This window comes from Podarcis pityusensis (genome assembly GCF_964106645.2).
Source record: "Podarcis pityusensis genome assembly, chromosome: 13".
In the NCBI taxonomy this organism is placed as follows: Eukaryota; Metazoa; Chordata; class Lepidosauria; order Squamata; family Lacertidae; genus Podarcis; species Podarcis pityusensis.
Genome location: NC_138038.1, coordinates 8,499,727 through 8,520,245, shown reverse-complemented (window position 1 = coordinate 8,520,245; position 20,519 = coordinate 8,499,727). Strand labels below are relative to the sequence as shown.

General features: G+C 44.5%; 1 protein-coding gene across 1 annotated transcript; it reads left to right on the top strand.

Annotated features, from left to right (window-relative positions):
• The first annotated feature begins 1,405 nt into the window (after positions 1-1,405).
• Positions 1,406-12,160, top strand: LOC308460423 (UDP-glucuronosyltransferase 2A2-like). Its single transcript, XM_080976810.1, has 6 exons — positions 1,406-2,198; positions 3,870-4,018; positions 6,003-6,134; positions 7,111-7,198; positions 8,994-9,213; positions 11,715-12,160. Exons 1-6 carry the CDS (start codon positions 1,439-1,441, stop codon positions 11,992-11,994), a joined length of 1,629 nt encoding a protein of 542 aa, XP_080832936.1. The 5' UTR covers positions 1,406-1,438; the 3' UTR covers positions 11,995-12,160.
• The last annotated feature ends 8,359 nt before the right edge of the window (positions 12,161-20,519 follow it).

Genomic DNA, 20,519 nt, shown 5'->3' with positions numbered 1-20,519 from the left:
CTTTTTGGCAGCTTTGCTTCATTTCCCCCTCTCTTCTTCTGCGATCTGTCCAATTCTGGTTCCATTACTCCATTTAAACCCCTTAACACAATAATTCTCATATCTATATATTCCATTAATAATGATCTTACTTTAACATAGAATTCTGATTTTCTTTTATTTGATCCATAGATTCCTGCTACCACAATTGGTCCCCCCTCTATTTTGACTATTACAATCCTCCCCTCTTTGTCTTCATATAACAATTCTGGTTCGTATTTGCTTTTAACATACATTACAACCCCCCTCTTTTTTCTTACATCAGATGCGATGAATTCTTCCCCTAACTTTGGTTTTACCAATAATCTTTTATGCTTAGTATTGATGTGGGTTTCTTGTAAACAAGCAAGGTCCCACTTCTGCCTCTCTAGGATACGTTCTATTTTCTGCCTTTTCCTCCTATTTTTTTCCTTCCTCATTTCTTACTTCGCTTTTCCCTCCTCCTAATTCTCCTCGATACTTCCTCCAAAACATATCTGCTTCCTCAAATGTCTCGATTCGTCTTCTTTTTCCTTTGAAATTGAAGGAAATCCCCACTGGGTATTCCCATCTGAAGGATATTGATTTGGCCTTTAGTGCTTTTGTTAGAAATTGGAATTGCTGTCTCTTTTTTATCAACCTGGGTGGGACTTCCCGAAAAATTATTATTTCTTTTCCATCTATGGTTAACTTGTTCTTACTCTTTGTTTGGAGGATCTTATCTTTCATCCAATTTGATGTGAATACAATGATGCAGTCTGCCGGCCATTTGTTCATTTTTGCTTTTCTTGAGTTCACTCTGAAGATTTTCTCTGTCTGTTCTATTATGTCTTTTTCCTGTAAATGTAGCCACTTTGCCTGGATCCTCCCCCAGCTCAGCCTTTCCCCCACTTTTGGCTAGGGGTGCCGGGACTCCAAAAAGACACTGCTGAAGTTCCTTTGGCCTGAGCTTCCTTCCAAGCCTTTTCAGGGGTCGTTTAGCCAAACGTTGCCCCTCACAGTACCGGTGTACGCCCCGACTTGCTTACTGCGATCGGAGCTCACACTGTTGCAGCTGTGGTAAAAGCGGAAGTATTTCTTCAATAAGAAACTGAAGAAGAAATATAGTTCACCACATATTAACACAATGAGAAGGTTTGGGTGGTTTTGTAAGAAGAGCTAACCTTGACTGGATCCGAAATGGTATGGGCAGGTTATGATTTTTGTCGGAAATAGTGATGGCGGAAAGCTGTGCCATTTGTCTTTTCATTTCAGAAATATTCAGTGACAGCGTTCTGCTTGCTTGGAGAGTTAAAAAAAACCTGACTCAACACACTTGGTAAAAAGTCTTCTGTGAAAGGAAAACTTGGGACAGGAGGTTTCTCACACAAACAAAACGCTGAATAATTTTCTTCTGTTGTGGAGTGGTAGAAGAAGAAATATGGCTGCCTCAGAAAAGCGTCTTGCGGCCTCTGCCTCAGCAACAGTGGTTGTGATTCAGCTGCTAGTACTTCAGGTTGCCTTAATAGGAAACATTTCCTGTGGGAATGTGCTTATTTGGCCAGCGGAAGGCAGTCACTGGCTAAATGTTAAGGTCATCATTCAAGAACTGCTACACAGAGGTCACAACGTCAGCATTCTAGTTTCAACGGCAGCACTCTTAATCAAACCCAGTGAAGATATATCAGCGGCTAAGTTTGAGGTATTTCCAGTGTCCTATGGAAAGGATGAGATCGATTCCATTTTCTTGAACGCCGTATGGGCATGGGTGAACAACAAGCCAACCACCCTGACCTTCTACAGGTTTTACAAAGAGCTGGGGAAAATGGTGGCGAAATTCGTTGACTTACATAAGGACATATGCGAAGGGGTTCTGGCCAATAAGGAACTCATGGCCCGCCTGGCAAAGAGCAAATATGATGTGCTTCTTTCAGACCCTGTGGCGTTTGGTGGCGACCTGATTGCCCTGAAATTGGGCATCCCATTTATGTACACCTTGAGGTACATGCCAGCCTCAACGATAGAAAGACACTGTGGCAAGATACCTTCCCCTCCTTCGTATGTTCCGGCTGTTTTGTCTGAGCTCACAGACAGAATGTCATTTGGAGAAAGGGTGAAAAACGTAATATCTTACCATCTGCAAGACCATGTTTTCCAGACTTGGTTTGGAGAGTGGGACTCTTATTACAGTCAGGTTTTAGGTAAGCTTGTTTTTGTTTCTTCTTCCCAAAGTGCTATTATTATTTGGTAAAGTAGATGCTCTAAAGAGGCCAAGGATTCCAACTTCAGTCCTTGGCATGGCCAGTTAGAAAGGACCTAATAGTAGCAGGATTGGAAAGGCCTCATCCTGAGGCTGGTAGAGCCACAGTCAGCTGGAAATAGATACTACCAAACTTGACCACCTGTAAGGGAAAGAGCAGATCTCACCTGCCTTGCTCCCTTCTTGCTCCACCAAATTGCTCTCCCTTCTGGGCAACTCTCCCTGAATTCAAATTGATCTTGAAGAATTTCTCTCTTTTTAAAACTCTTTTTATTAAGGATTTGCTATAAGCAACTACCGTATTTTTTGCTCTATAAGACTCACTTTTTCCCTCCTAAAAAGTAAGGGGAAATGTGTGTGTGTCTTATGGAGCGAATGCAGGCTGCGCAGCTATCCCAGAAGCCAGAACAGCAAGCAGGATTGCTGCTTTCACTGCACAGTGATCCCTCTTGCTGTTCTGGCTTCTGGGATTCAGAATTTTTTTTTCTTCTTGTTTTCCTCCTCCTAAAACTAGGTGCGTCTTATGGTCTGGTGCGTCTTATAGAGCGAAAAATACGGTAACTAGAAAATAACCAAGACAAAAGAAATTAAAGGTAAAGGGACCCCTGACCATTTGGTCCAGTTGTGACCAACTCTGGGGTTGCGGCGCTCATCTCACTTTATTGGCCGAGGGAGCTGGCGTACAGTTTCCGGGCCAGCATGATTAAGCCGCTTCTGGCGAACCAGAGCAGTGCATGGAAACGCCGTTTACCTTCCCTCCGGAGCAGTACCTATTTATCTACTTGCACTTTGACGTGCTTTCAAACTGCTAGGTTGGCAGGAGCAGGGACCGAGCAATGGGAGCTCACCCCATCGCGGGGATTCGGACCGCCGACCTTCTGATTGGCAAGTCCTAGGCTCTGTGGTTTAACCCACAGCACCACCCGCGTCCCATAAGCAACTAACTAGAAAATAACCAATACAAAAGAAATTATGAGACATTAAATGAAGCAGGCATGAAAATGCATACATCAGTAAGGAGACCTTATGAAAATGTATTACAATAGAGGAAATTGCAAAACAACAACAACACGCAATAGGGCAGCTGCCACACAAAAATGTGTGTGTTAGAATAAAATATGCACTAAAATGCTGGTAATTTCTTTGCCGTAACTTTTAAAAATAAATCACAAATTGAAAAATTCAGTCTAATGGAGTGTTTCAGCCTAAAACTTCCATATGCCCCAGCTAGCACCTGAAGGACATCAGATTGGGGAGACCGAGACTGGTACTGATGCACATTCAGCTACCAATTCTGACTTCAGAGGAAAGGATTATTCTAAATATTATAGAAGAGAAAATATGGATTTGGAACTGAAAGAATATCTGTGAAGGAGCCATAGCCAGTTCTGGCTTCCTAACAAATGTGTAGCATAACAAATATTTCTGCAGACTCAGTCCCCAGTTGCTGTTCATATTTCTTTTCTTCTTTTTTCAGGTGTACAGTATATAGTTAAAACTTAATGTGGAATCCAGCTTCCTGTATTTTGGCAAACAAGGTTGCTAAAGCCCTCATATCTGTAAAGAAAATACAAGCTGCATTTAAACTCATTCCCTTTCCCTCATTCAACAGGGAGACCCACAACATTCTGTGAAGTGATGGGGAAAGCAGAGATCTGGTTGGTCCGCACCTACTGGGACTTCGAATTTCCGCGGCCTTTCCTACCAAATTTTCAATTTGTGGGGGGTCTGCACTTGAAGCCAGCCAAGCCTTTGCCAGAGGTAATTCTCTCCTTTGCCCTTTGCCTGCTTGGTAACTATGCCTGGATCTTCTTCAAAGCACCTCCGGGAAAGGGGGGGGCATGTGATGGCACGATAAAGAAGTGGCAAGGACAACTTGTTGTTGTTGTTTAGTCGTTTAGTCGTATCCGACTCTTCATGACCCCATGGACCAGAGCACGCCAGGCACTCCACTGCCTCCCGCAGTTTGGTCAAACTCATGTTGGTAGCTTTGAGAACACTGTCCAACCATCTCATCCTCTGTTGTCCCCTTCTCCTTGTGCCCTCCATCTTTCCCAACATCAGGGTCTTTTCCAGGGAGTCTTTTCTTCTCATGAGGTGGCCAAAGTACTGGAGCCTCAGCTTCAGGATCTGTCCTTCCAGAGAGCACTCAGGGCTGATTTCCTTAAGAATGGATAGGTTTGATCTCCTTGCAGTCCATGGGACTCTCAAGAGTCTCCTCCAGCACCATAATTCAGCATCAATTCTTCGGCGATCAGCTTTCTTTATGGTCCAGCTCTCACTTCCATACATCACTACTGGGAAAACCATAGCTTAACAATATGGACCTTTGTCGACAAGGTGATGCCTCTACTTTTTAAGATGCTCTCTTAGGAACTTTTAATTATATGTGGAGGAGGTATGGATTGATTTCCTAATCTTGCTCTAAATAAGGAGCAACCCTGACTCTAAGATGAGTGGCAGCATCAAAGCATTCAAATCTGAAGACGCAGGCAGTCTGATCAAGGGATGACGTCTGGTATGACATTCTGAGTGGCAGAATGTTTTAATAATATAAATGTTTTAAGTCTTTTTTTATCAATTCAGTATATTTTCTTTTAATTGTCAAATAATTCTGTGTACATTGCGGCAGCCTTTGGCTATGTGCAATAAAACTGACTGAGAGTGGCAGAATGAGGGAGGGATAGATCAAGGGAAGTTTGTCTGGCATCTTCATTATATATGTTTAGGTGCCAGGCAACAAATTCCTCTTCAACCAGGCCTTTGATTGATTTGTTGGTATGTTAAACTGCACTGGGCTTCTTGAACCAACTTGGAAAATGCCAGGCAGCTGCGTTCTCCCCCACAACCAACCCTCGGGATGATTCATCACTCCTCTTTCCCAAAGTGCTTCTGTGACACATATCCGAAGATATATGCACACAATCCGAGAGCAGAGTCCAAGCAGAAGCTAGGCATTTGAGGTGTGGAATCTAAGCTAATTTATTATATACAAGTGTTACAGAACAAAGAAAACATGGCTCCTCTCTGAGCTCCTTCTCATGGCTCCTTCTCTGAGAGAGAACAGACTAAAAGCAATAGTACTACATACATAACAAAACGGTGTAACTGAACTTCCGTTCTCATGACTCCAATAGTATGGAATGTCAACACAGACATGTGATGAAAACAATCACACATCCAGCAACGGAGGAATGAAATCCCAACATGATTAACATCCAATACCCTTTAAAATGCGTTTGTCGGAGCAGGGCGGTTATTGGTTTGTGGAGGTTTTATTTGTTCTTGTTTCTATTATGTATTTTGTGTTGGTTTTTTTAATGATGCGAACCAACCTGAGATCTATGGATGAAGGGCAGTAATCAAATTTAATGAATTGGGGGGGGGGGTATTATTGTCTGCATGTCAATCCAGGGACACCATTTCAGATTTCTCTAGAAGGGACATACATTCCTGAAACATTTTCCAGAGCACAGCTCTGCTTTTTCTGATAGCACAGAGAAACCGGACTGACTGAGCACACAACCTGTAACTCCTCAGTCCTAAAGGGCACTGGAACCTCCTTCTAAGATGCTGGAAACACAGTTTGGAAACTGGACCTTAAATACCACCTTCTCACTCAGAGGCCAGCACAACTTGAAGTGTTAACATTAACATTTCTAATTCACGCAGTAGGTTCACATGGCAAAGACATGGAGGAAGGTGGTTTGTTGGTTTATAAACAATGCTTTTAATCTTTTGACAGGAAATGGAAGAATTTGTCCAGAGTTCAGGGGAACACGGCATTGTCGTGTTTTCTCTGGGCACTTTTTTCCCACACTTAACAGATGAAAAGAGTAACATGGTTGCATCGGCACTCAGCCAACTTCCACAGAAGGTCAGTGTTCATGTCATTTGGTTAAAAAATACCAATTCACTTGTATAGTGGACTTGTGAAAATGCTTCCCTGATTTCCTTACCCTGGCTGTGAAATTGCATGCTTTTACAACAGACGTTTTAAAGACTTGCTTTTCTTGAAATCTACTCCTACTTAAATAAATGAGAGCAGGCTTAGACGATGAGGCTACTCCTAGCCTAATACTTGTTATGAGATGTAGAATAATGCAAAATAATTCAGAGAGGAGAAAATAGGCTCCCTAAGGTCTGCTTTGAGGAGCAGATGAAATTAGCTCTGGATAATTTTTAGTTTGAATCTTTTTTTCAGATTTACTCATACATTATGAATTCTCAGTGCTGGGGAAATATGGAGTCAGAACAGTCCAACATAGCCTGAAGTCAACATACTTGATTGTTTAAATGTAGCTTATATATTTTCTTAATATATAAATGCCGTATTGTTCAGTTGTCTACTAGGCTACTATATATCAGGGACACGAATGTGGTACAGAAATATGGTGCATTACAGCTGTACCTCGGGTTAAGTACTTAATTCGTTCCGGAGGTACGTTCTTCAGCTGAAACTGTTCTTAACCTGAAGCACCACTTTAGCTAATGGGGCCTCCTGCTGCCGCCGCGCCACCAGAGCACAGTTTCTGTTCTCATCCTGAAGCAAAGTTCTTAACCTGAAGCACTATTTCTGGGTTAGCGGAGTCTGTAACCTGAAGCATATGTAACCCGAGGTACCACTGTATTATTATACTGTCACTAAAGAAAGTGGCTAAGCAGCCAGTGTTGATTATTCATATTAGAAACCAGAAGGACAGCTCAAGTTGTTGGAGAAGCCTACAGATCAACGTGGTGCTGATTGAAAGCCAAGCAAGATGAGCAGCATGCCTGGGGGGGGGGGGTCATCCCAGTTTTCCTTGCAACCTGAGCTACAGAGAACAGTCTTTCCATTTCCCCTCCAAATCCAGGTTCTTTGGCGCCACAAAGGGAAACGACCAGAAACCTTAGGAGAAAACACCAGGATTTATGACTGGATCCCACAAAATGATCTTCTTGGTGAGAGAGACCTCATGCTTGTTGCAGTTATGGCTTCATTGCAGAGTTCTGCCAATTCCTAGGAAATATCTCTCCTCCATCCTCACTTTCCTCACTCACGTCATGACAGCCCTAGATAGTAGCAATGAACATCTTCCCCTTCGTTTATTCCATTCCTAATCAGTAGCTTCACCCTGCCCCTTGTATTCTGTTCTGCCTGTTTTATTGCTGAGCTTGGATCATTTAAAAAAATAATCTCAGAATTGGCAATGTGTGTGTTGGGCAGGGAAGAGGGGAAGATGCAAACTGGAAAATGGTGAGCACACACATGCTGTAGCCCAGGGGTTGGCAACCTAAGGCCTATGGGGGTCGTTTAACTGGCCCACAAGCCGCCCCTGAACCAAGCTGCCCACTCAGTGAGTCCCCATGCGCTAAACCTGCACAGCGCTGCGCGGGGACTCGCTTTTGCGGCGCCGGAAATTGCATCTGCCCAGACATAGATTCCGGAAATCATGTCTGTGCAGACGTGGGCGCCGGAAATCGTGGGCGGGCCCACAAAGGGATCTCCGCTGGAGTGAACTGGCCCAGGTAAGGTAAATCTTGCCGACCCCTGCTGTACTTGGAAACACTTGGATGGGGAGAATCCCAACTGAAAGCTTGTTTGTTTTTGTTTTTTTAAAGTGGGCAAGGATGCAATTTCTAGGCTTTGGCACATTCCCTTCCCACTTACTGCTTGCTGGTGTGACCCCGCTCCTCGTCTGGTGCAAGCAATTGGCACAAGCTCTTTGACTGAGCTTCCCCCATCCAAGAGTAGAATCAGACCATTGTCCACAAAGGGGCACGCCTCCCACCCCCTGCCTCCACACAAGGTGAGATGCAGGCTGTCCCTGCTATCATTATTAATTAATTAATTTATTATTTATTATTTATACCCCGCCCATCTGGCTGAGTTTCCCCAGCCACTCTGGGCAGCTCCCAATCAAGTGTTAAAAACAGTACAGTGTTAAATATTAAAAACTTCCCAGATGTCTTTTAAAGATAGGATAGCTGCTTATTTCCTTCACATCTGAAGGGAGGGTGTTCCACAGGGTGGGCGCCACTACCGAGAAGGCCCTCTGCCTGGTTCCCTGTAACCTCACTTCTCGCAATGAGGGAACCGCCAGAAGGCCCTCGGCGCTGGATCTCAGTGTCCGGGCTGAACAATGGGGGTGGAGACGCTCCTTCAGGTATCCTGGACTGAGGCCGTTTAGGGCTTTAAAGGTCAGCACCAACACTTTGAATTGTGCTCAGAAACGTACTGGGAGCCAATGCAAATCTCTCAGAACCGGTGTTATGTGGTCCTGGCGGCCACTCCCAGTCACCAGTCTAGCTGCCGCATTCTGGATTAATTGCAGTTTCCGGGCCACCTTCAAAGGTAGCCCCTGGTTATCATATTTCTTCTGCCATCCCCATTTGGATCAAGTTATTACCCCTCATCCAGCAGCTGTTTCTCACGCCTGTTTCTCACAGGTGTAACTTCTTGGGATCCTTGGCGGAAAGGGGAAAGAGGCAGGGAAAATACCTGGGTCCATCCCAAGGAAAACCAAGCCCTCAGACAGTGCTGTTTTTCAAATCTTGGCCCAAACCTGAGCAAGCTAGCCGAACTCAAATATTTGGTGCTTTGTGTTTTCAGCTATTCAGGAGATCTGGAACTACAAATTCTCTCTGCTTTACGAAGCTGTTATGTGCTTGGACAGGGTCAGTTTTGAATTCTAGCAACTTTAATAACCTGCCTTTACCATCCCATAGTCAACAGATTCTCATCTTCCTCCTCCAGGACACCCCAAGACCAAAGCCTTCATAGCACATGGTGGGATCAATGGGATTTATGAAGCCATTTACCATGGCATCCCCATAGTGGGGATTCCCTTTTTTTCTGACCAGCACGACAATATTGTACACATCAAGGCAAAGGGGATGGCTGTGGAACTGGACCTTCAAACAATGAAAGCAGAAGAATTGTTGGAAGCTGTGAAGGCTGTGATTTACAATCCCACGTGAGTGGTTAACCCTCCCATTTAAAATGTCAAGCAATTTTTAAAAGAAAACCTCTCTCCCAAATCTCAAAGCCCATTTGTACTAAGTCACTTTGGATTTTGAGTGAATGATGTCATACTAGTTTTTTTAATTGTTACTCCGCCCATCTGACTGGGTTACCCCAGCCACGCTAGGCAGCTTCCAACATATAATAATAATAACATTGAACATTTAAAAACTTCCCTAAACAGAGCTGCCTTCAGATGTCTTCTAAAGGTTGTATAGTTACTTATCTCCTTGGCTCGGGGGCCGCATAACTCCATACCCACCAACAATTCTCCAATGAAAATAGGGACCTTTTAAGGTCTAAACCGAAGGGATGTGGGTGGTGCTGTGGGTTAAACCACAGAGCCTAGGACTTGCCGATCAGAAGGTCGGCGGTTTGAATCCCCACGGCGGGGTGAGCTCCCATTGCTCTGTCCCTACTCCTGCCAACCTAGCAGTTCGAAAGCACGTTAAAGTGCAAGTAGATAAATATGTACCGCTCTGGCGGGAAGGTAAACGGTGTTTCTGTGCGCTGCTCTGGTTCGCCAAAAGCGGCTTAGTCATGCTGGCCACATGGCCTGGAAGCTGTACGCCGGCTCCCTCGGCCAATAAAGTGAGATGAGTGCCACAACCCCAGAGTCAGTCACGACTGGACCTAATGGTCAGGGGTCCCTTTACCTTTACCTTTAAGGTCTAAACCACTGAGCTTAGGGCTTGCAAGTTGGAAGGTCAGTGGTTCGAATCCCTGTGACGGGGAGAGCTCCCATTGCTCGGTCCCAGCTCCTGTCAACCTAGCAGTTGCAAAGCACATCAAAGTGCAAGTAGATAAATAGGTGGGAAGGTAAACAGTGTTTCCATGCACTGCTCTGGTTTCGCCAGAAGCGGCTTAGTCCTGCTGGCCACATGACCTGGAAAAACTCTCTGTGGACAAACGTCGGCTCCCTCGACCAGTAAAGTGAGATGAGCGCCGCAACCCCAGAGTCATTCGCGACTGGACTTAACTCTCTGGGGTCCTTTACCTTTTTAAAGGAAAAGTGGGACATTCCAGGATCAAATCAGAAACTGGGAAGGCTTCTGCAAATCTGGCGCTGTCTCAGGAAAATAGGGACACTTGGAAGGTCTACCTTCACTGTCGGATGAAGAACTCCAATGTGCAAAGGCTTTAATGCTCAAATCAGATTGGTACATAAGGTAAACTACAGATTCCAAGGTACATCAGAGGGAGGAGACACAAGCCTAAGACATTGACCCAAGAAGCAACACACCTCCTACACCTTCCTTTTGAAGAGGGGGAGGCAAGTGGCTGGAGTCTCAAGACTTGGAAAGCAAAAAGGCACTCTGTCGAATGAGCTGACTCTCTGTAGAAATTTTGTACTGGTGCTGGCAACTCTGTGTCCATAAAAATGGAGACAAAATCGGGGCTGGCTCAGAATCAACTTGGCTTTCAGCTGCCTCTCCAGGTGAGGGACGCCCTTCACTGATAGGAAGAGATGCCGGAGGCTGCTCCACATTGGGAGGTGTTGGGCTAGGAGTGTCCAATACCATAGAGGTGGGTGCTCCTCTGCAAACCCACTCAGCCTCTCTTTGCAAACCAGATCTAACCACAGACCACTGTACCTCTTCCCAGGTTCAGACATTTCTTTCTTTCCCTTTGTTGTTCATTTCTATTCTTTTTATTATCAATCTTTATTGCATTTTTAAAATTTACCAAAAAAGAAAATAAATTAATCCTTACACCCACATATACCCCCCCCAAAATACATAAAAGAAAATATGAAAATAAAAAGAAAAATTAAAAAAGAAAAAGATATTTGTCAAATACACAAAATTATTTAAAGAGTACAGACCATAGTTTGAATATTCTATATCCAAAATTCTTAGAAAGACATTACCTTCATATTCCATCTTTTCTTTTCTTTTCTTTTCTTTTCTTTTCTTTTCTTTTCTTTTCTTTTCTTTTCTTTTCTTTTCCTTTTTTTTCTTTTCTTTTCTTTTCTTTTCTTTTCTTTACCGTCACATTCTTTCTATTCCACCAAACTGGTTTGAGTCCCTTATATGTTAATTGACTTCCCTCTATCTCTTTGCGGTTTCCATATTTCTCTTACATTTAAGTAATCCGCATTCCATTATTAAAAAAGAAAGTTCCCTTATATCTGTGAAGTTAGTCCAGGCACAGCCCAGTGTTGTTATTGGAACCATATTTCGTCAGAAAATTTTTAAAGCCATCCCATTCAGGACCAGACATTTCATGGGGTGTCAATTCCACTTTCCCTGTCTCATGAGGACTCTACTGGTGTCCTTCAACATTCTTAAGTTCCTTTCCTTCTTCCTTGGTCTCCGAGCTCCACATCCATGACACCACAAACGGGACTTGTGACACCTGCTAAACTGCAATGGAAATGTGAGTTTGGGCCCTATTCCAATTTGTCCTTCCTTTTCTCTCTTCCCCCCTCCCCTTCTTTATCCAATCCTCCAGGTATAAGGAAAATGCAATGAGACTGTCACAGATCCACCATGACCAACCGATAAAGCCGCTGGACCGGGCTGTCTTTTGGATTGAGTTTGTCATGCGCCACAAAGGTGCCAAGCACTTGAGAGTAGCCGCGCATCATTTGACCTGGTACCAATATCACTCCCTGGATGTCTTCGTCTTCTTGATCAGTTGCATGGCAGCCATCACATTTATTGCTGTTAAATGCTGTTTATTTTGTTGTCGGAAATGTGGCAGGGTCCTTAGGAAAACCAAAACAGAGTAGCTTCTCCTGGGACTCAGCCATCATTGTTTCACTTGCGTTACTTGGTACGCTCAGACTTGGTGTGCTGAAATGAAATCTACTTCCAAAAGCTGTAATCATTTGCAACAACTTTAAACTGAATTGAATGTACAATGAACCAACCTTTGCGTGTTGAGGCCCCCAGGACACCCCCAAATAAAGACACAGCTCACACAACATTTTTGTTTTGGTTTTTGGCATAATTTTGGCTACGACTTTATTGAATTACAGTATGTGAGTGGTTGCTTAGGCATTGGTTAGTGACTATCTGTTCCCACATAGAGGTAGGAACAGAACTGACAACCGCAAGCCTGCGGAAGTCAGTAAGGGTAAACATTTTGGGGGGGGGAGAATAGAGCTGGGTGCCAGACCCTCACCTCTCCCCAAATGCTCCCAGGGGCTCTTGCATGGCCCTAGCCCCTTGCCAGGGGTTCAGACAAAAGCATGGCAAGCCCTGGATTCCTTTACCGGAATACCCTTGCAGCAGCAGCATTGGAGGGGCAGGCACAGCCAGCCACATCCCCTCCACCAACCCAAATTAACCAATGCCTAACTGCAGCCTTACAAGTTGTGATGATTTGCTACACGGGTGGCGCTGTGGGTTAAACCACAGAGCCTAGAACTTGCCGGTCGGAAGGTCGGCGGTTCAAATCCCCACGACGAGGTGAGCTCCCGTTGCTCGGTCCCTGCTCCTGCCAACCTAGCAGTTCGAAAACACGTCAAAGTGCAAGTAGATAAATAGGTACCGCTGTGGCGGGAAGGTAAACGGCGTTTCTGTGCACTGCTTTGGTTCGCCAGAAGCGGCTTAGTCATGCTGGCCACATGACCCGGAAGCTATACACCGGCTCCCTCGGCCAATAAAGCGAGATGAGTGCCGCAACTCCAGAGTCGGTCACGACTGGATCTAATGGTCAGGGTTCCCTTTACCTTTAACTTTAGGCAAAAAACCAAATGGCACCAGCCAATCAGCCAAATGGTAAAAATTCTTACCAGGCCCCTGCTCCAAAGCAGACAACCCCATGACAGTCATAGCAAGGTCAGCAAGAACAACAACAACAAATATAGGGAGGGTGGGCAGGTAATCTGATGTGCATAGCGAAAAGAGGAAGCTCAATGCTGAGCACAGGGAATAAATAGCACCCCCCATCAATCAAATAAAATTGCAACATTAAATTCTCCCCAGCAACAAGTGGAGGTGCCCAATCAAATCTGTGGCCATCCATACCATACCCAGCAACAGGGGATGTCATGGTAGCCCCCACCACAACACGTGCTCTCCATGGTGGAGAACCTTCTTAACCACACTCCAGTCAGCAGCTAAGAGAGAGTTGTAGATATCAATGATAGTTCATTGTAGGGTTGCTTTCCCCTCTTTAAATGAGATTATTTTATAATCTCCATGGTTGGCTTTGTGGCTCAGTACCTGCTTATTTGGAAATGGTGCCCCCCTTATACATTTCTTAAAGTTGTGTATCATTGCCGGTGCCAGATTTACATACATATAAGCTAAACAAGCTATAGCTTAGGGCTCCACTCTCTTGGGGGCCCCCCAAAAATTTTTAAGGAAAAAAAGAACTGGATGTACATTTCCAAAATATAAGATAAAAAACAAATAAAATGAAACCTAAATTGTGTTTCTAAAGGAACTTTTGTTATTGCCAAATGCCAATGTGTTTGCATTATTAAGTTTGTTATGAATAAAAAATCATTTTAAGTTAGAGCTTAATAATTATTTCACTATTAATATACTTCTTCTTAATTGTATTTCACTATTAAACTACTTCTTCTTAACTGTATTTCAGTTCAACAATTACTTTGAAAAAATACACATTTTGTTATGTCCAAATGGCTTTAGATACCTATTAGGTCCATAAATTACCATATATATTCAACACAAAAAACAGTGACAATTTGTTGTTGGCAAAGGTCAGCTGGACATATAAAGGGCCCCATTACCTTCAGGAGCTTAGGGCCTCATCAACCCTAAATCCAGCCCTGATCATTGCCCTAAAACAGTTACTCACTTGAAAATTATGTCCCATAGTCCTTTGTGAAAGGGAGAACAAGTTTCTGAAAAACAGCAGTCAAGGTCTTTTGTGGAAATTTGTCACTTGTAATGCTATTGTAATACATGCACAATGGATATGATCCATGGGACATCAGGCACACCTGAGTCTGTTTGTAGTTAATAATAATAATAATAATAATAATAATAATAATAATAATAATTGTTCCCCACCCTTCCGACTCGGTTGCCCCAGCCACTCTGTACAGCTTCCAACAAATATAAAAGCATAATAAAACATTACACATTAATGGAATAAAAAAATGCAAAACTAAATGCTTAAGTTCCATGTGCATGATCGTCTTCAGTACAGCTACTGCATTCCAAAGTGATTCAAAAAAGGAGGAGCCAGTGGCTGCCTCAGAGTCCAATTCTGCATCTGCTGAAGGTATAAACATTGTGTGGCGAGTTCCCACCTCCCACCATTGGAAATAAAGACACAAGACACCATAATTAAGGTTAATGGGCTAAAATTGGCCACAACTTTATTGGTTACAGGTGATGCTTAGGCATTGGTCCTAATCGACTATCCGGCTTCAGTCTGTCTGCCTGAAGACCAGGAAGGGTTAACACCAGCAGGGGGAGCCCTGCTGATGCACATCAACTAGGCACTCCCCGGGGTCACCGCTCGGGGACGTGCCTTGGGTCCTGGCCTCCATAGGCTTCGGACGGGGTCACGCCCCCCAGAATCCTTTACCGGACTACCCTTCAGTAAACCAGGGGAGGTGATAGTGCTCCTCCCCCCGTTCATCTACATAACAATACCCCGACCAATGCCTAACCGCCAAACCGAGGAAGTTGTGACGATTTGCTACGAAGTAGGCGAAAAAACCAAAATGGCTGGTGCCAATTTGCCAAGTGGAAAAAATTCGGTTGGTCGCCCCTTAACGACGACCAACCGAAGTCCATAGCAAGGTCAAAGGAGAAACCTTGAAGGGTGGGTGGGTGGGAAATTCCCCAGCTGATCGGCGGCAAAGAGGACGCTCCTCTGCCACGCCCCCTGAGCCAGCCGATTGGCTGGCCAGGGGGATGACGCGGCAGAGGATTCCCCTGATCGTGCGGGGCTGGGAGCCAGCCTCCGTGCGAGTGTTGGGGGCGTGAGCCCACAAAACCACCTCCTCCCAAGGTTGGAAGTGACTTTGCAATTATTAAGATGACTTACATTTTGCATTTTCATTTCTTGACAAGGCTGCAGATATGCTTCAGTTCTCCAGGACGGGAGTAAATGGTCCTGGGTGCAGGGTTCGGTTTCCTCAGAATACTAGCTCCCACTTTTTAAAAGCAAGTGTGTCTCCAAGGGACTCAGTGCGTAGAAAAACACCTACCCTTATCTTACAGCCATGCTATGTGGAGACAGACCTGCTTAGCTCCGCCCTCTTTTTTTTTGGCTTTTTAAAAATAATCTTTATTAATTTAAATTACACACTTATACAAAGAATTTACAATCTCATACTACAAAATGAAAATTAAAGAAAAAACAATTAAGAAAAAAGAAAATACAGAGAAAAGAAAGAAGAAAAAGCAAATTTACGTACATAGAAAAACCCTTAATCTTCCTAATTAATACTTAATTAAACACTTAAATAAAAAAGACTTCTGACAAAACGAGTCTTCCAATCATTCTCATTGTACTGTTTATATTGTCGTTGTTTCCCCCCGCACAGTTTTATATTCTTTAATATAGTTCCTGTCTACTCCACAAACGCTATTTGTTGTGTTTACAAGGATCACTCAAGTTCTGCTAATGTGGTGTGATTGGTACAATATGATCTTATATAATTCTCCATTCTCCAAATATTTTCTGGTTCAATACTCCTCTAACTCTTCCCGTCAGTTTTGCTAGTTGTACATCTTCTAACATCAGTATGTGCCAGTCTGTAATTGTTGGCATTGTTTTGTTCTTCCACTTCCTAGCCGCAAGAATTCTTGGCAGAGGCGGAGCTAGCTGCTCCCGCACCCGGATTGGTGCACAGAAGGGGCGGGGCCATGGAGGCGGGGCGAGACAGCTGGGGGGTGGAGCCAGCCACTTCCTGGACAGGGGTGGGTGGGAGCTGCGCCGCTTTGCCAGCAGCCTTCCTCCCTTCCCTCTTCCTTTTGACACCTCGGGGGAGGCTTGTCCTCCCCAGGAAGCAGCCTGGGAGTGGTGGGCAATGGCGTGCCACCCGCCCGCCACTCCCAAGCCTCCCCCGAGCTGTCAAAATGAAGACAGGAAGGGGGGAAGGCTGCCAGCAAGGCTCTGCCCCTCTGCCCCTTCACCCGATGGCTCGGGGTAGGCTTGGGAGTTGCAGGCGGGCAGCGCGCCAAATGTCACCCCCCCTCAGTGATGACACCTGGGGCGGATCGCCCCCACCGCCCCCCTTCTTCCACCTCTGCCTCTTGGACAACAATTCACTTTGCCTCCCAATCAAAAGGAAAAATAGAAAAAAGAGTCCCCAGCCTTACCTGTTCAGGGAATCTTTTTTTTTTTTTTTGATTTTCAAAGTTCTTTATTGAAACTTTATTGAAACATTTATACATATTAACCAAAATTCCCAATGATTCCCTCACATAAAATATAATATCTAAATTACAACAGTTGCATAATTATACACTTAATTATAAAACCCATCACTCACCCTCTACTTCCCTCCACAGCAATTTGACTTCTGTATATTTCTTTCTACCTTTCCCCCCTTGCATTCTATAATAAATTATTTTTGTTAAATTCTGATTTTTCTTTCTTTCTTTGTTTAGTTATTGCTTACATTTTTTATTCTAAGCCTATTAACATGTCATTTTTAGAACAATATTTTGACATATAATCTTCGAAATACTTCCACTCCATTCTTAACTTTTGGTTTGATTGATATCTTATAATTGAAGTTAATTTTGCCAATTCTATATACTCACTTAATTTACAAATCCACTCTTCCTTTGTTGGTATGGCCTGAGATTTCAGGGAAGTTTTTAATGTGTTGTCCTTTGGAAGCTGGTGACCCTCACACTTACTAACTTTTGACTCCCCAAATACCGTTGCACACATTTGAGCACATTCGATCCCTCAGGGTTTATTTTGAACTTTCCCCTTGGGTGTGGCGCAAGCAACAAGCACCCTGTTCCCTCTGAAACTTCTCGTAACTGAATTGAAGAACGGGAAAGAGGAAACAGAAAATAAGAATTAGCAGAGAAAGGTGTGGGAAGGAGGGGGAAAAAACACACATAAGAAAGGAGGGGGAGAAAGGATGGGGAATTTGGAGAAACGTAAAAGGCAGAGAGGAAGCAAAAAGAACAGAGGTGCCTTGAGAAGAATGGGGGAGTTATTTGGGAAATGCCCACAGTTATTTCGGGGAAAGAGATGATACCCATTCCTTAATCTGGGTGAAGAAATATGTTTTGGCTGGTATAGGAATGGGAACTGAAGAGTCACTTTTTGAGAAAGTGTCCCCCATCTCTTATGAATTGGCTTCTTCTGTTTACCTACAGGTTTTTGCCACCACCAGCTTCCCTCTATTTCTCTCTCCCCGCAACCATCCACTTATTACCGTATTTTCCGTCCCATAGGACGCACCTAGTTTTTTTGGGGGGGAAATAAAGGAATTTCCCCCCCTTTATTTCCCCCCCCCAAAAAAAACCAGGTCGGGGAAACCAAACCAGGAAGGGGAACAGCAGTATGGCGGCGCTCCGCCTCCCCGCTGTTCCCTGAGCTTGTGGGGCTGGCGCTGGGGAGAAGCGCGCTTCTCCCCAGCGCCAGCCTCCAAACCAGGTCGAGGAACAGCGGGATGGCGGTGCTGCGCCTCCCCCTGTCCCCCGAGCTTGTGGGGCTGGCCGATGTCTGCCCGAAGCGCGGGGCGCTCTGCTTCAGGGCACCCTGCGCGCCGGGCGGCAGGCTGCTATCCGCAGCCTAGGGAGCCCTGCGGGAACTCCCGCGGGCTCCCCAGGCTTGCTGATAGCTTCCTGAAGCCTGGAGAGCAAGAGGGGTCGGTGCGCACCGACCCCTCTCGCTCTCCAAGCTTCAGCGAAAGCCTGTATTCGCCCCATAGGACGCACACAGATTTCCCCTTCATTTTTGGAGGGGAAAAAGTGAGTCCTATAGGGCAAAAAATACGGTATATGTCTCTCAGTCTCTGAGCACTCTTTGGGTTTGCTCTCTCTAAAATGCATGGGCAGTCATTGCCTGGTATAAAATTACCTGTCAGGGAACGCATGTTGGGCAATTTATGTTGCTCTAGGGACTCGATGGACCCAGCTTCCAAATCAACGACCCCCTTTGGACGGGCAGGTTTACACCTCTGTTTGACATTGCTAGAGGTAAGAACCAGGCAGTTTTTGAGGAGCCATTTTGTGAAGACCCTCAACTTTTGTGGGCCATTGCACATGAACGCCGCAACCCCAGAGTCGGTCACGACTGAACCTAATGGTCAGGGGTCCCTTTACATTTACTATGTGTTATTAATAAAAAATTTGTGTATGTTTATTCAAAACCTGCCAAGGAGTCCAATTCATTTTGTTGTTTCTTGAAATACTTTGTAAAAGGTTCCCATTCTTCTTTAAAGTCACAGTTGTCCTTGTCACGCAGTTTGTGTGTCAATTCCGCCAATTCCGCATAGTCCATCAGTTTCTCTTGCCACAGTTCTTTAGTTGGGGTTTCTTCATTCTTCCATCCTTGTGCTATTAAGACTCTTGCCGCTGTTGTCGCATACATGAAAATGTTCTTAAATTTCCTTGTAGTTCTATGCTGTGAACCACCCTCAAATCTACAGCTGAAGGGAAATATACAAATTTAATAAACAACAACAAAAAGTTAAATGCACCTGTTTTTTTTCTTGCTTCCTCTCGCCTTTTTCATTTCCCCAAATCTCCTGTCTTTCCACATTTCTCTGTTCTTTTTTTCTTCCTTCCCGTCTCTTTCTCTGATTTTTTGGAAGTGAACGGTGTGCTTTCTGCTTGTGACATAGCAGGAAATGCTTTTAATACAACCTGAGGGAAGGAATGTTAAAATTTAGTAAATTTGGTGATCACCAGCTTTGCAAAAATATTACAGGAAAACCTTTAGGCTTTTTGTTTGTTACTGGTAAGGGTGTGGACTGTAATTGTTAGAGCTCATGGGGCTCAGTTGTGTTTTATGCTTAAATAGTCAATTTCCACCAGCAGTGTGCAGTCTTCCTATGAGAAGGAGGAAACCTCTGTTTCTCTACTACTGAAGCAGGGACTGGGGATCTCAGCAAATCCAGGTAAGTCAGGAGACACCTAAAATCTTTTGTATTGGAAGGCAAAGTGAATTGTTGGCCAAGCTGAGGGCGAAGGGAATCATGTGACCCAAGGTACCGTATTTTTTCGTGTGTAATATACTCCCATGTATAAGATGCCCCGTATTTGGGGGGACTCAAAATTAGGAAAATGGGTGAAGATTGCCCAGAGCTGTTGAGCTTTTTTGGGGGGAAGGATTGGTTACTGAGCTTTTTTAAGGGGGGATTGACGAAAATCGCTCACCCGCCTGACCTACGCTGCCATTCACGCACATCCCAAAAGCTGCCTTTTCATATGTCCCATCACCGCCGGAAACCACCAATTGCCCGCCCAATTGTCGCAGTGACAGCAAATCCACACCAGCCCTTGCCACAGCCACCAATAACACCAAAAATCTTGTCTTATACACGGAAAAGTACGGTTTATGATGCAGTCGCCATGATGATGGTCAGTTCCTTCGTAATGATGAAGGGTCCCCAAATGTTGGAACCTTGAGGGGCTGAGGGCTGGGCTGGATGTGGAACTTTTATTTTCTGCTTCCTCTTTTTGTTTTCTTTCTTTTTCTTTCAATGCTCCATTTTACCGTAAAATAAAATAATGAAAGAGAAACAGTAATTACAGCGGTGTAGCCCTGCAAAGGAACTGGCCGCTAAGGCTGCAATTCTGGGACACTTCCTTCTCTAAAACATTTAATCCGGCCCTGCAAACACAGAACGCTGGCACTGTACCACTTCAGGCTGCATGTGGAAGTCGATTCTTCTTATTATCATTTTAATATATTTGCATCCCGCCTTTCTCCGAAATTGGGACTCATGTCCACATACAAGATAGCATGTCTATGCACTCCCAGCAGATGGTAAGGTAGCTTGTCAGGAAAAATGCCTGAGCCTTCTTTCTCCCCACTGAGATGCGAACTTTCAGTGTGCAGGGAGGAAATAGACAGGTAATCTCCCACCTGTTCCTAGTGGAACAGTCCCAGGAAGGTTGCTTCACAAGTCTGCTCTGCTCTGCAAATATAATGGGCATGATGTCTGCATGTTGGAATGCCATGAACACAGTTAGTAGGAGGATCATCCAAGCTGGGAAAATAACAGGTTACGTTGTGCTTGGTGAAAGTAGTAGAAAAATCCTATTTGTTGTTTAGTCGTTTAGTTGTGTCTGACTCTTCGTGACCCCATGGACCAGAGCATGCCAGGCACTCCTGTCTTCCACTGCC